The 15670-nt window shown below is 35.1% G+C and overlaps 3 protein-coding genes across 3 annotated transcripts in view; 2 read left to right on the top strand and 1 right to left on the bottom strand.

Moving 5' to 3' along the window:
- Positions 1 to 1263: 1263 nt before the first annotated feature.
- On the top strand, positions 1264 to 6547 carry LOC115445941. Its single transcript, XM_030172457.2, has 9 exons — positions 1264 to 1416; positions 2040 to 2274; positions 2617 to 2753; positions 2840 to 2956; positions 3305 to 3451; positions 3941 to 4136; positions 5156 to 5301; positions 5562 to 5706; positions 6188 to 6547. The coding sequence occupies exons 1-9, from the start codon at positions 1327 to 1329 to the stop codon at positions 6319 to 6321; spliced, it is 1347 nt and encodes a 448-aa protein (XP_030028317.1). The 5' UTR covers positions 1264 to 1326; the 3' UTR covers positions 6322 to 6547.
- LOC115445942 lies at positions 6530 to 11072 on the top strand. The gene is made up of 7 exons (XM_030172458.1): positions 6530 to 6641; positions 6733 to 6955; positions 7971 to 8101; positions 8736 to 8846; positions 9953 to 10078; positions 10149 to 10191; positions 10503 to 11072. Exons 1-7 carry the CDS (start codon positions 6549 to 6551, stop codon positions 10949 to 10951), a joined length of 1176 nt encoding a protein of 391 aa, XP_030028318.1. The 5' UTR covers positions 6530 to 6548; the 3' UTR covers positions 10952 to 11072.
- A 6-nt stretch (positions 11073 to 11078) lies between these two features.
- LOC115445943 (flocculation protein FLO11) overlaps positions 11079 to 15670 on the bottom strand; it is an 82151-nt gene continuing 77559 nt past the window's right edge. Inside the window, exons 9-12 of the mRNA XM_030172459.2 lie at positions 14217 to 14502; positions 13615 to 13803; positions 13073 to 13257; positions 11079 to 12702 (exon numbers count right to left, since the gene is read on the bottom strand). Of these exons, the coding sequence (XP_030028319.1) occupies positions 12652 to 12702; positions 13073 to 13257; positions 13615 to 13803; positions 14217 to 14502 (711 nt within the window). The 3' untranslated portion in view covers positions 11079 to 12651. The remainder of the gene's footprint in view (positions 12703 to 13072; positions 13258 to 13614; positions 13804 to 14216; positions 14503 to 15670) is intronic.

The raw sequence follows: 15670 nt of genomic DNA, 5'->3' as shown, positions 1-15670 counted from the left end.
TGGAAAAGTTTTATTTCAGAAAAGGGCTTTGAAAATATTTCTATTACATTAGGAAATCGCCATGAGCGCCGCCGAGATTATATTTAGGGAGATGCACTGCAATCTGCACACTACAATAGGTACTACATAACATCATTATTTTTCTAATAAAAGGTATTTGTATATGCTAAACCAAAATAACCTCTGTGGCCGATAAATTCCCATTGTTATTCAGTTATTTTTATTGTGATTTGTTACAGACAGGAGGATGCACGTGCAACCCCTTGCACCACCTCCCGACCCTATTAAAATCACTAACAAAACCTTTTATGTTTTCGCGGAGAAAGTGCCTTAAGACTAAACAGCCTTCGGGGGGGGGGGGGCGACTGAGCGGTTATGTTAGGGTTACCGTGGCTTACGGCCTGGCCTTGAGCCGCCCGGGTTGATTTTGACCTTCGGTCGACCGCCAGGCCTAGTCCCTAACCTAATTACAACACACGGCATACCAACTAAAACTCCGCGGTGGCCCTCTTCGGCGCATTAGGGACGACTACGGCCTTCCTCTGACGGAAATGTCTCAGTCTTCGTCCGCAGCGGTCCCTGCGCGAACATAACCAAGATCATATTTAATGTCTAGATTACACGCACAACGGTCCGACTTCCTACAAGCTAAGTGCGAAGAAAGGAGCCCCTTAACATGTCTAGATTAATTATATACTATTGTAAAATTTAACTGATCTTACATACGTTATACAAGAAAGCTACGGGACAGTCCCTCATGAACGAATGTTTTAGATTTTATTTTTATACACGATAAGGAGACATTGACACACTCCAAATATTGTGTTTATACAACGATACTGCGTTAATGCTAATATTAAGTGTTTGTTTAAAGCCGTTAATATCTCAAATTATTGCTTCGATTTTGAAAACGTTTTTACAAATAGGAAGCTACATTATTCCTGAGCACTGCAAGTTACATTTCAAGCTTGGAACCTTTGAACCTGGTAGACCCAACAGTGTCAAATATATAGTTGCTAAGTCTAAACTAAACTACTGAATATACGATACGTCTTCCGTGAATTTAATAAATGAAAAGAATAAAGGAATCTAGAAGAAAGACTTTATTACACTAACAAAATAAAGAACGAAAGAAGCAGAACTAGGTACATGAAAAATAATCATTGTGAACTAACTAGAAAGAGGACCAGCATCGTCCATAGGTTTTGTCTATTAACTTTCCATGTATATTATAATTCTTTTTGCTATAAACTTTCTGTCATCATTTAACAGTAGACAACTTCGCACATTGTCAGCCATATATTATAATTCTCTTTGTTGTCAGCCATGAATGAATTATTGCAAAAACATGGATGTGCAAACGTTTTCACGGTTCCCGAAGGACTCAGGGAGCTCATGTCGGACATTACAAGAGAGGTAAAACCATCACATGATATAGTATGTAATATTTGTCGACCAAATCCATTCAAGTATTTTTTTTGTTGTAAAAGTAATGAACCTACTCCTCAAATATCAAATCTACCTAAATATACTTTAAAATAAATTAGTAATAGGTTTTAACGTTTTACTAGACTTAATATTTAAGTACTGTTCTATAGCAGTTAGCTATTCCTTACTAAAAAAGGTATTCAAAACTATTTGTAGATTAGTCAACATTCTAATGTGGAGACCATGAACTTTCAAAACAAAGTCTATTGCATTCAAAAGTTATTATCCAAACTCCAATGTCTTAATCTACATATTATATTATTAACGCAAATAAATGTATTCCAGAATTTGTTTATAAATTAAGAATAATTCTCTCTTGGTAATAACTAATAACTATAGTTATATTTCTAGACTGTGCTCGTCACTCGGTGCTATGCATCGCGTGATTTGAGAACCTATTTCTCTGTACTGCTCTTATTTTTCAAAAAAAATAATATGTCAAACTCTCGATATATAGTCCCTCCTTTCTTCATGCAACCTTCGCTCCCACATGCCCATTATCCATAAATGTAAGTAATATAGTGTACTACAGTTTCATCCATTTAAACCAGGTCTTACGCGACCAGCCTCCGAAGATATTTGATTATATAGCCAACTACCTCTCGGTGTTGCTGATCACAAGGGAGCATGGGATCCTCGCTGTCAAGATCCTGGATGACCTCTGCGACTGCAAACCCTCGGTTTCCGAACATCTGCTACAGCTGGGCATAGAAACAGCTCAGGTTGAGATTCTTTCGCAGATTATAAAAGAAGAAGTCGAGAGTGTAGAGCCGGTGGAAGGAAAAGGTAAGAAAATTAAATATAGACAACTGTAGAGTTAAAACAACATTACATACATTTTGCTGATGTACTTAATATTATGTCTATTTCATAAGAGTTTTTAATAAGTTTCAGGTTAGAACGATCTATATAACTTATGGACAATATATTCATTAATCACAAGGTTATCTATACTAAAATATATAGTTATCTAATATAATCGGTAATCTCAGGAACTACTAAACTTATAATGATTCTTTTCACTAGTAGGAAGCTACATTACTCCTGATTGCTTAGGCTACTTTTTCACGCGGGTGGTAAAATTAAACCAAAATTTCTCTCAGCATATTTAACTTAAAATATTTGCAGAAAAAGTTAAAGAAACACAAATAATGAAGAAGATCTTAACAAAAGCAGCCTTAGATGAGGATATGTCTGCCAAAGTGTGCCAAGTTGCCAGAAACGCTTATCGAGACTATTGGTACCGAAAAAAACTTATGGAAAAGGTAGAAAATTGAGAACTTTAGATACATTACGAAATTATTCGATTTAACAACACTGCGGATATCTAGATTGGTAACTTTGTTTTCAGAGTCTAAGTGTGCAACCTAACGAAACTTGGGAGATCGCTGCTGAACGCACATTGGCATTGTACAAAAAAACTAAACCGTCTTTTGACGAATTGTCTAGAGCTACGGAGAAAATACAGGTTAGTTTCCATACACATCTTACCTTATTTTAATATTATTTATTTCTCCAAATTATAGCTAAGTACATGATTAGTTTAAATAGTGATGCACATACTAGGCTATACCTGTTTCGCAATCATCGTATTTAATTTCACATATTTCGATATAATATCTTAAATAAAAATAATTATGATGTAAACTACAGCATTATGGTGCGTATGTGTGTCAATAATTTTCTAGTTTCCTTAATCGAACTGGTTACGTAAATAAATTTTATAATAAAAAATACCTTAATTAAATACTCTTTTTTTAAAGGAAATTTATCATAATAAACAGATGTTCTCTAAATAAATATTTCCATATACCAGGCAGCGTATAGAGGTTACTACGTGCGTCGGAATTTACTTCGCCACTTGAAGCCTAAATCGAAGAAGAAAACTGGACCCAAAGTCGACATGCCTGGACCTCCACAGGACGTCGATGCATCCAGAGAAATTGACCTTGGACCAGTTATTGTTAGTCTACATTAGAAAATATACTTTTTCATGAAAATTTAAAGTCTATTTCACAATGTTTACATACTTGTACCTTATTCTACACGTAATGTCCTAGCCAGCTACTATAGATAGTTCTCATTATTTGAGAGCATTATAATTGACTGTGTGACCTTTTTAATTGATCGTCTTATAATATATTCGAAGAGTAGGAATTACTCTAATGTAAGACGAGTGCTATGGGGAATTATACCCTCAATGGTTCAGGCTAGCCTCAAGTTAGTTTTTAACTTTACTTCAGCTAAAATTATTGTCAAACTCTATAAATCCATATAATATCGATCAGACTGTAGAATACGACTGTCTAGGATTGCTATTTTAGCGACTCATAATTCATAGACGTCAATTAATCACAAATATGTTTTTTTCCTGGTCATAAAGCAAGCACTAACAATTCATGCTTTTCGTCTGTCATTAATATCCAACTTAAAAAAGAAAAAAAAACCACAGGACGTAAAGGTTCGCGAAGACGATGTTGGCGCGTTGTTCGACGAGGCAGTTGGAGAGAAACTTGGTCTTCATTACGACCCCACGAAGACCATTACTCATATGGCGGACGAGGGACCAGTAGAAGACCACGAATCAGCAAACAGAGGACAGAAGAAGTCCAGAGGTGCTTTGGTGAAAAGCGGCACTGAGGTCACTAGTAAGTTAAAAATTATTCAAATCTTTGCAGAATATTTCGAGCTTTATATATATTTAGTAACACTGGACGTCGACATCGGAGCTAAATTTAAAAGGAGTTTGTCCTCATTTTATTTTTGACCCTTTTGTATTTTAAAAATATTGAATGCTATTTTCCTCATTCGTCCGGTCTGTAGTCTGGTTCGGACAGGCGGCTTAAAAAACAAAAAAGCTTTGAATGTTTGTCTTGCTTTAAAAATAAAATAAAATATCACAAAAATTTACTTCCTACTATGAGACACGTACGATCAGCCACTATAATAATATCAGCCCTGTATTATATACTTACCCACTGCTGAGCACGAGTCTCCTCTACTACTGAGAGGGATTAGGCCTTAGTCCACCACGCTGGCCTAGTGCGGATTGGTAGACTTCACACACCTTCGAAATTCCAATCGAGAACTTCTCAGATGTGCAGGTGTCCTCACGATGTTTTCCTTCACCGTCAAAGCGAAAGATAAATTCACAAAGAATACACACATGACCTTTTTTGTTTTTTTTAGAAAAGTCAGAGGTGTGTGCCCTTGGGATTTGAACTTGCGGACATTCGTCTTAGCAGTCCGTTCCACACCCAACTAGGCTATCGCCGCTTGTTAATCAGCCACTAAAGTAGTTTAATTAAAAATTCTTCTGCACCTTAACTGCAATCGAAATATTCTTTTTCTTTATCTAAAGTAAAGTAAACACTTTTAAAGTTTAACTTAGTTAAGGAAAAGAATACTCACCATGAGAAAAAAGTTTTAAGGCGTTTTTAAATTATTAATTTGTTCAGCTCCGTTTGTAGCTGATTGTAAGTACTAACTACATTGTACGTTCAAGGGTGAAATGATATTTAAAAAGTATCTCCGTCAGTAACACATCAAACGCTATCCGAATTATACAAAAAAAATTATGCAGTCTAAAAATGATCTGGAAGATATTTGTAGTTTTTCCATAGGTATGTAGCTAGTTAACAATTTGAAAATCACAAATATTCTACAGCTGGTTCTCGTCATGCTCGCTTGTCAAGCCAGATTGAAGTTCCGTTAGAGATCCATGAGCCAAGCATGATCTCCGAAAGTCGACCGAGCCATGCCCCCAGTCAAGTGCCGACTGCCAGTGAACTGCATAAGATATCATTCTCAGAAGTAAGTGACACTATTGAGACATGTACACATTGTTATAAGCAATTGAAGTGTATGTTATTTGTGACCAATGTGTCAACTGTCCAACCCTGTTAACATAAAAGATCAAACCAAGATCAGCAAGCCATGGATGCTTTACACCATGCCTATCCCTTAAAATTTAGGGCCTAGATGACGCAGGCAGGCATTTTGAGCTAACAAAAAGTTAAGTGTCCTAACTTTCATGGGTAAATCTATTCTATAGAATAGGGTTTGTTATGTAGGTGCCTCCGGAAATAATAATAGTGGATACTGAAGAAGCTCAAGAAGTTCCTGAGGAAGCGGGAGTGGAGAGTGCTCCTGAAGTTACTGAAATAAAGCCTGCATCTGACAGAGAGGGTGCGCAAGAAGTACCTGAAGATATACCAGGTAACATTGATTTATGGATATATATTTAAATTTTGTGGAAGGATAGTAAAATATAAAAAAAAATCATATATTAATACATGAAGAAAAAACGTTTTCAGCTCTTTTTAAGCACATTGCACCTACGGAAAAGATTCAGATTTGATATAATTAAAGTTCCTACAGATAGAGAGCAGAAAAATAAATTTATGGGTAATATATGTAACGAATATATTTAATAGGCCAGCATAATTTTGTAGATTCAAAGCTTCCAAACTTGAATATTAAACAAATTTATGAAATGTCTACCATTGGACGACTAATAAGTAATAAATTGGTCTCGAAACTGATTTATAGTTTAGAAGGTTAAGCGAAGCCTGTGGCTTAAGAAGCTAAATACAGAAATTCCTTATTCGGTCAATTTACTATATGTACTAAAAGAACTTTAAATTCTGGCCAAACAGAAAAAGGATGACGTAACTAGCAATTCGTTATTTTTTTTTAGATCGCAGCGAAGGCAGCGGCGAAAGTGAGAGCGTGCCAACAGCATCTGTAGCATCATCAGCTCCTGACACTGCCAACACCACCGACGTGGAAGATGCCGGCGAAGATGTGGAAACAGCAGAAGAAGGAGAATAGTCAGTTTAAAAAAAACACAGAATTAAACTTGAAATTTGTAACTATGACATACAGTATTGGCTTTTTGTATAATTGCTAAAAATGATGTTTATTTAAATTATTACTTTTTCTATATTTGCTGAAGTTTTTGTCAATTTAAATTTCAAAAGGATTTTTCATTGTTGATGTGACCAACTCGATTGTTTGTCAATAAATTATGTGTTGAATAAATGAAATAATTTTAAAATATGGAAGACTTATTACAGTCCCAAATTAAGAAGAGTTGCGATTTGGCGCTTCCAAATGGTCTGAAGGAACTGATGTGGGATATATCGAGAGAAGTTAGTAATCCTACCCACATAGAGTGTTTATACTTTAATCATAACATTTTAATGCTTTCATTTAATTTAAAATAATTATCCATAAACTTAGGTCTTAAGAGCCCAACCCTCAGACATCTATGAATTCATCACAGAATACCTGTCAGTTCTGTTAGTAACAAGAGAGAACCTATCCGTTGCTGCTAAAGTTTGTAATGATACATGTCGTGCTCCTTGTGAACTGGTATTGGAAGACAAACTTAAAGATATTGGACTTAATGATGAAGATGTTATAACAACAAGGACGATTATTATGGAGCATTTGGAAGGACCAGGTATAATTGACCAGCTTTTAGACTATTTTCTATACGATAATAATAATAACGATCGATATAAAATATTAATGTGACATGATGAAGCTTATCAGATAATACTGTCTGTCAAACACAGATAACTACATGTTTCTGCGTAGATCGGACCACCAACAGCTAAAATTTTTAAAAATTTGTATAATTGTAAAATGTAGGTAGATATTGTAACTTTGACTTTTCGGATGAACAACACCTCAGTCCACCCCGTGACCATGAAGGCTGCAAAGTCTTCGAAACGTCGGGAGAAAAATGAAATACTAAAAACCGCGATAGAATCCGAAAATTAGTTTAATTTCAATGTCTAACATTCGCGTAAACATAAGAACTCATTATAGAACTACATGTTTTTATTGCATTACTAGTAAGTTTGGAAGGTGCTTAAGACTCTATTACATGTCTGATCTTCATCTTGCCCCTTGCGAAATATATTTTTCTTAGAGCGTAGGTAATTTTACTCCATGATCATTCCCCAGCTGAATGAAACGTACCGCTGATGGCATAATATCTGAGATCTTTGATCTTAAGTTAATATCCTTAATTGTAAGTACATCGATTTTAGAATATACGTCAATGAGAATAGTATTTTTTCTACAATATTTTTTTTCTTTATTTATTTATTTCTTTCACTTATTGTGGGATCCAACTACTCATCATCTGTATTACTTATATTTTTCTTTTCTATTTCTATATCTTTGTTATACTGAACTGTTTCTTTGTTAGTTTCCGGAGAAACTTATAGTTCAATGGGTTTCGGTATATTATGCTTCCCCGTGTAAATACCTCATATAAATAATATATTGGACAACGCTTATTATACTTAATTTTTCGCAGGCATTCCAAAATGCGTTTATTGTCTAATTTTATAGTGAACTGGCTCAGTTATGTCACACAATATTGACTACAGCAATAATTTATTATACATAGAATCAACGAGTACATTGTTACTAGATATATTAACGAATAATGCTATATGTTCCAGTCAACGAAGGAAGTCTTCTCTTAAAATTGATAAGGAAGACGAATATAGATGAAGCCATGTTCCCGGCATTGCAAGAGACTATTCGAGCAGCATTTGTTAATCATCATGGCCGGAAAATGAGAGTATTTGAGGCAAATATACTTTTATATACTACGTCTTATGTTCAAATTTTACAATAGATGGCTTTGAAATAGTTTGTCTATACGCGTCTTCTTATAATCCTGGGTCCTTCTGATGTTATGTTCAGTTTCTAGGACGGAAAACATTTTGTATGGATTTTTGTAACACTATTTGCCCGAAACTGACGTATAGCCAAATTCTGATTTCGTGTGAAAATGTGGAGAAAGTTTAACAATATTGATTGAAATTAAAATGATTGCAGCTCAGTAATTTACAATGTGTAATGCGCTGACGGAATGTAGGTTCAATTGTCGCTAGGGGAATTACTACACAATGACTCACCTTTTCTATTATGAAAAAGTTGTAATCATTAGGTACCTTTATCTATTTTTACTGATGAATCATCATTAAATCTTCATTGAATATACTTACAAGGATATATTTAGTTTACCGTGAGGTTCAACTTTCAATTCTCAGCTCACGAAACCAAAATTTGTCTATTTACCGGTTCTATAAAACAGGCCCGAGTTGCTTATACTCTGTCTAAGTTGAGATAGGAATTTAGATTTGATATAATGACATTCTACCCTACTCTACCTTTACTACTTACGTTCCTCTTTCTGTAATAACAGCATTCATTTTCAGACTCCAGACTGCGCAGATGAAGTTAAGGAAGCAGCTACTCATACATTGAAATTGTATGAGACCGCTTCTCCCAGTAATGAGGAATATCACCGAATGGCGACCAGAATCCAGGTAATAATTATATTTACGCAACTAGGATAGCCAATCCGAGCAAGAGAGAAATAAAGCAGCAGAACAAAACTTAGCCAATTGGTGCAAAATGTAAGAGCTCAATATTCCGGATCACAAACGGCTTACCAGAAGTATTTCCCGTGTCCTAAAAAACATAAGTATCACATTACCTAGGATACTTAGTAGTTTCGTTAATAATACTCCAGAGTATTGCATTCCAAGCCTTCGTTCATTCATCAAACGGCTCTACTATGGGGTTTATACCATACCCCACCATATTTCAGCTATTGGATACCCACACGCTCTATCCCATGCTCTGCTAATTAATTTGTAGAGTTTAAAGTAAAACGCTTCTGGGAATACAATGAAATGTAGTATATTGTAAAAAAAAATAGTAATTTAATATTTCATCACACAATGTCAGAATTAAAGATAAGCAGAAGGCGTGCCTTTATCAACTTATTAGTCAATTATTTTATTTCATAAAAAACACGTATTTATGACATTATTAAATTGCTGAATACAACAGGTTAAAAAGGACTATAAGTTTAGTAATTTATCGTAAGACCAAACTATATTTCTAACTGCATAAGTTATTTTGAGCAGCGCGCAGTAGTTGCTAAAGTAATTGTCAGTTTCTTGGTAATTAGTTGACATCAACTGCATTTCATTTATTGCTTCCGAAGGATGTTAAGCTAATGGCAACTGATGGTTAGAGGTCATCTGCGTCCGTGGAAATGAACAAAGCCATAGGCCCAGCCACACCGCTGCCTGTAGCAAAAAATCTTTGTACTTAATACTCTTTATTCTTTCGTTGATCTCTTTTATAGAAAGTTTCAATCAACGTAGGCACCAAGGTATTCACTAGTTGCCCAAACAGCAATACAGTTGAAACTGTTGTTATCAGTATCCTTAAATAGATTAAATACTAACACACCTTATCAGTTTATGGGTGACAAGTGCAGTCAAATCCTATAGAGGCTAAAGCATTTGGTAATTTAAAGTTATGGGCGGTTTTGTTATCGTATATGAACAGATGTTATTTTCCTTTAAGCAAGAACTTGTTCACTATCCATAGATACATTATTGATGCCCAAAATTTGTAGGCAGCCTATCGAGCATATGGCGTGAGACGCGCAATGTGTAACAAGAAGGAAATCAAAGAAAAATCATCAGAAATAAAAGACAAAAAAATCAAAATCAAAGAGGATAATACACATGTAGAAATCAAGGTATTTGGTTTTTAAATTGCACAATATTTATTTGAATTAAATTATGTTTCTTAAGAAATGTCTTCAACAGGAACCAGAAAAAACGAAGTCAACGAGAAACAGTATGCGAGCTAGTAAGTTTATTGATTTAAACATTTAACTCTTACAGCCTCTATCGATTTTTTTTCTTTGTAATTTTCCTAAATGATTGTGTATTGTACTCACTATGTGCATACTTTACCCGCAGTATTGGTTTTATATCACCCTAGAATAGCGTGCCGGTGTTCTTTGATAAACTAAATCCAAAAAGTTAAAATTGAAGAAGGTAACATTTTTCATTTCAAGAATAATATGAATAAATAATGTTCTTGCCTTCTGTTTACTTACTTTATGTGTAATCCAAATTTTGTAACATGTAAAACCTCTAACATTATTTAATGTTTAGGTGTCACAACAGAATCATCATCCTCTCTCGCTGGATCCTATGTAAAACTGCCCAAATATATACCATATTCTGCTCACGACGTCCATGATCTTGACGAAGAAGTCCTCGAGAAGGTGCATTCTAACACAGAGATAGAAGATAAAATGAACAAATCAGAAGAAACTTTTTACAAAGAGAACGTAAAAGAAAGAAATAGAACAATCAGTTTTGAAGCTTTAATGATTAAAGATGACGTATCAGAAGCGGATGATGAATCAGAAACGAGTGTTGAAGAGTTGATTCATGTGGAAGGTGAAGATGCTTTAGCGGGTGAATATTGTGGAATAGATGATGAAGCACCTGAGATTGATGAATATGAAATAGACGAGTTTGAAGTTAACGAAAGCGATACCATTGAAACAAGTGGAGACAGTAATGATAAATTGGATATTAAGTTTCATTTTGAATAAAAAAGGAAGAACAAAGAACACAATGCAGAGCAAATTTTATACTAACAAAAATATTTATTTCTTGTATCTTACTAGAACTTCTGAAAAGGAGGATTAAATACGCTATTTTTTTTAATAAAAACCGATGTCTTTTAAATAAATTTATTCAATACAGACCTTATTATCAATAGTAGGACGAAATTATATATTTTATAACATACATATTTTTGGTCAATAATATAGCAATAGCCTAAAATAAATCTATTTAACCTACGTACGTGTGGGATAAAACAGTGCACTCTACATTTTTACTACATTACATAAATGCTTTTATTATATCTGAATTATTCAGCTGCATTGACAACAAACTTAAATTATTAAAAAAAAAAACAACAAATTTTCAACAAAAACAATAATGGTAATATACAGAAAAATGGCGGCCATAGATATCTCAAGCATGGTGGCACTACTTACATACTATTTAGCAAACTTTATCCTTACTAATGTAGTGAAATTTCGATAATTATGATACATTATTTAGAAATCTAGATATTTTGCGCAAACTGATGCAATTTTGGCATCCATTGCCAACTCATCCGATACTAGTAAATATTCAATAGTTGATCTCTCTTATATCTGTAGCCACCATCAAAAAGAATAGTTTATGACGGCTGAAGTCTTATAGATTGTCAAGTCAATTCCGAAATATAGTTACAAGTAGCACAGAGTATTAGAATTATTATGCCTAGACTTATTATAAGCTAAGAGCTAATGGTCACTGTAAAGGCTTGCGTTTTATTTACAGTTCGACATTGCCAAAGAATACCAATGCGTTAATTTTTTAATTGAAAAATGACAGCTTGTCATCAAGAACTACGAAAATGACAGTTGCCATCTTCAGCAACTTTTAGTTTACAGCGTTTGCGCGACGCCTTATTGGTAATTTATAAGTGTTGGTCTATCATCCGCATGAGATTCTCAAACATCATTCTTGATCTATAATATTATTTATATTGTTGTCATTATATCTCTAAAGCAAAGGAACGAATGTATTCTTCCAAATAGATAATAAAATGTTATAATAGGAATTGTTAAATATAATAACTATGTAACGTCATACGCAACCATCCACTTTCGTCTTTATAAAATAAAATATCTATGTCAGTAGTAATCACAGCAGTTCTCAAGATAAAACTTAAAACAATGTTAATTGTGATAGATAGAGTTGCTTACCAATAGAAGTTTTTAATCTATGATAAACAGAACATAAAAGTAATAAGCTAAAACACATATTAAAATAACATTTATTGGTGAAGGATTAAAACGAAATTAAACTAATTTCAACTAAAAAAAACATAAGACTAGCGGAATGATCCATTAAAATAAATAAAAATAGTTGTTCGATATATCTTAATATGCGAAAAAATCTTATTTACAAATATTACGTCAGTCCCGACGGAAATTATAGCAAACGCCAAGGTTATAATTTACCTAAATCAATTAACTAACAAAACGATAACTAGAGGGCGCTGAATACAATTTTTCATATAGTCTATGAAACACCATAGAGATTTTTCGTTTGAGCTATCAAATTAGAGATCGCGTAACTAAAGCTTTGGTATAATCCAAATTATTTGAGAACAAAATATATCAAAAATAACAAATGTCTCGCGCGTTGTCATGGTTGAGTTCTTATAACATTAAATAAATTAGGTTCACGCTTATATGGTGTCCACGCCCCCGATTAGCTTGTTCCCATATTCGCTTAGCACCTGAAAGAAAAAAAATAGTTAATACAATGAACATCTCTTATACGCGAAGAGATCTGCTGTATAGATCACGAACCGTTAGCAAACACTTTTGGCCGTTTTATATGTACGCACTATATTTTATTAAATTTTCCCATATCAAGAGCTAGGTAGTGACTTGAAAATAGCTATCACATATTGCAGTTGCATTTAATGATATCTATAAGGAGTTATTACTGTTAAAGATCAGGCTCTTTGAGTACCAACGAGTAGGTTCACATCACGGGTTAGTGAATAAAGAACTTATACAGCAGAGTATTTGTAAGAGAATGATCGTGGATGCCAGTATTTTTAGGGTCTATAATAGTCAAGAATGCACAAAGTGGAGTATTACCTTGTACAGCAGTATGTAGTGGTGCCTGTTGGAGAGCGAGTGCGGGCGCTGCGCGCGCAGCTGGCGCACGGCGCGCGGCACGTCGGCGCCGCCCGCCGCCAGCGCGCGCGCGCACACGTCCAGCGCCACCACCACCGCCGAGCGCCCCGCGCCCGACGCGCACGTCACCACGCACGGACGAACACCTACAAACAACACGCAATTTTGTATTTCATATTCCAGTCTGAAGGGCACCTTTACGGTATCCTATCCTACATAAGATTTATGTAAATAGATGGTCTTTTTTTAAAATGCTAAAGCGAACAGACCGACTAATAAAACTTCACTACATTCCAACTTAATTATTGTTCATTGAGTCAGAAACATTGTTTTAGAATTCGTTATTGTCTTACCTATAATCCAGAATATGAACAAAGATGGCCATGAGGGCCACCACATATCTCCTTAGTAGATATAATTTTATTAATAGCCTTCACTCTATATCATAGCAAAAAAATTGGACTCTTAACAGCATAAAAAACCGCCCTCGTCACCCTCCATACCTTCAATCTCGGAAGCAGCCTTCATTCTCCCCAGAGTGCCGTTGTTGGCAGGTCCACGCCGCATCATCTCCTCAGCCTTGGAGGGAGAGTATACGTTCACTCCGTTGCCAGAGCTGTTGTCGTCGCTGCGCAACTTGGCCAGGTTATTGAATGAAGACCGGTTTTGGTCTCCGTATATTACTTCTACTCCTGGAAATATTGTATTTAGTTGTAATACATACATAGTGTTTTGCTTTTGGGTAGGCAGAGGTGTTAATATTTCACCGATATTTCGCCAGCTGTAAGGTTATGTGCTGTGCTAGTTGATGTAAACAATAAAAAGAACTTAGTGTTGAGGTAAGTTAGAACTTAAACTATTCAGAGAAGGAACCATATTAATCTTCAGTACTTGAAATTGTATTTGTAAAAGTCTGTAACAGGGTTCGTGATCATCAGTTAGGAGTAGTTCGTAGGCTTTAGAAAAGCAATTCCATTGAGAAAATGTTCTTTTAAATCTATTATTAATTCGATATCACTAAGTATGTCGTACATAAATCCCAATTTAACCTCTAGCAACACAGATAGGTTTTTTATTATTAAATCAACTGTAAAATTCAACGTACCGTCTTCATCAAACTCTTTGGCAGCCTGCGATACTTTCATATAGCTCCTCATCTCAGACAAGAAGTCCAGGATAGAGTCGTAATCATCAGGGACGCCCTTCGCGGGCCAGAAGTACCAGAGATGCGTGACCTCCCTCCAGGTCCTAGTAGCCAGGTTGATGAGCTGCACGCTGGAAATGGCGTATTTATCGCGCTGTTCACGCTTCTTAAGGATTATCTTGAAGTCCCCGAAGATTCGCTTATTATCCGATATCTCTGATGGTGGTAGATATTCATAGCATTTTTCCTGGAAAATATTTTACAGATTATAGAACACCACGCATAGAGATAGGCAGTAATTATAAATATTCATTTCCATCGTCGCTCTTAATGCTCCTTGAGCCTTAATCCCTCTCTTCAAAATATAATAGCAAATCCAAGATATTTATATTACCTATCGTTATTCCAATAGGGCTATGTGACCGTTGATACTATACATATAGGAACATATACATAAATGTACGTTGTAACGGTTCCCATACCATTCGTCTATTAAGATATGAATGCGAACTGCTGAGCGCGAAACCGTCGCCCTTGCAGATCGCGTTACATCAACAGGAAGTCTGAGATAAGATTGTTACTAGGCTTCGTACGTGGCTTTGCCTGCATTTACTTATAGCTTTAATTTTGACATACATACATACATAGTTTCACGCCTCTCTCCCATAGGGGTAGGCGGAGACTATGGATTGCTAGTTTGCACGATTCTGGTATACTTCTCGCGCTTCCTCCACTTTCATTAATCTTTTCATGCATTTCCGCTGGTTCCGGGTACTTTTGATATAGAATCTCTAAATATTAAGACGAAGTACAGCTAAAGAAAATGAATAATTACGTCTCGTTTTAACGGCGAAGGAATCGCAAGTAAATCTACATAGGTACTTAATAATTCTCTATAAGAATTTGAGAGGTATGCAAAGTCTCGCACTAGACCAGCTTGACAAACGAAAGACCTCTCAATATTAGAGATGACCAGTATAATACACGGTTGATAAGAAAGCATGTACTCAATTCATGGCGTGACTTTTGTTTTGTTTATATTAGTGAATCAGACGTGAAATAGACTAAATAAATGTCATCGAGTTCTTTATAATTGAAGTTCTGAGCTGTGTTACGGTTGTAATTAGAATAACGTCTTGCTCGTCTTGTCTTTAGTCTATAAATTCAAGTAAGGTAATTTATGTTTGGGGATTATCTTCTTTATGTTTTGTAACTATCGCATTTCTTATTATAACTAACGAAAAAATAGCTTGTCTCCGTACTTTGATTATTTAACAATTCATTAACTGTGCTGATTTTTAACAGTACGGTGTATAGCAACACAATACGTTGAAACAATTTAAAAAACGCTTATACCGCCAAAGATTAGCATGAAGGAACGTGAGCAGTTCCGGGAACTGCATGTAGGAATATTG

The sequence above is a fragment of the Manduca sexta genome, chromosome 8 (assembly GCF_014839805.1).
Source record: "Manduca sexta isolate Smith_Timp_Sample1 chromosome 8, JHU_Msex_v1.0, whole genome shotgun sequence".
In the NCBI taxonomy this organism is placed as follows: Eukaryota; Metazoa; Arthropoda; class Insecta; order Lepidoptera; family Sphingidae; genus Manduca; species Manduca sexta.
Note: the sequence above shows the minus strand (reverse complement) of the source record. Positions and strands in the feature narration are given on the sequence as shown.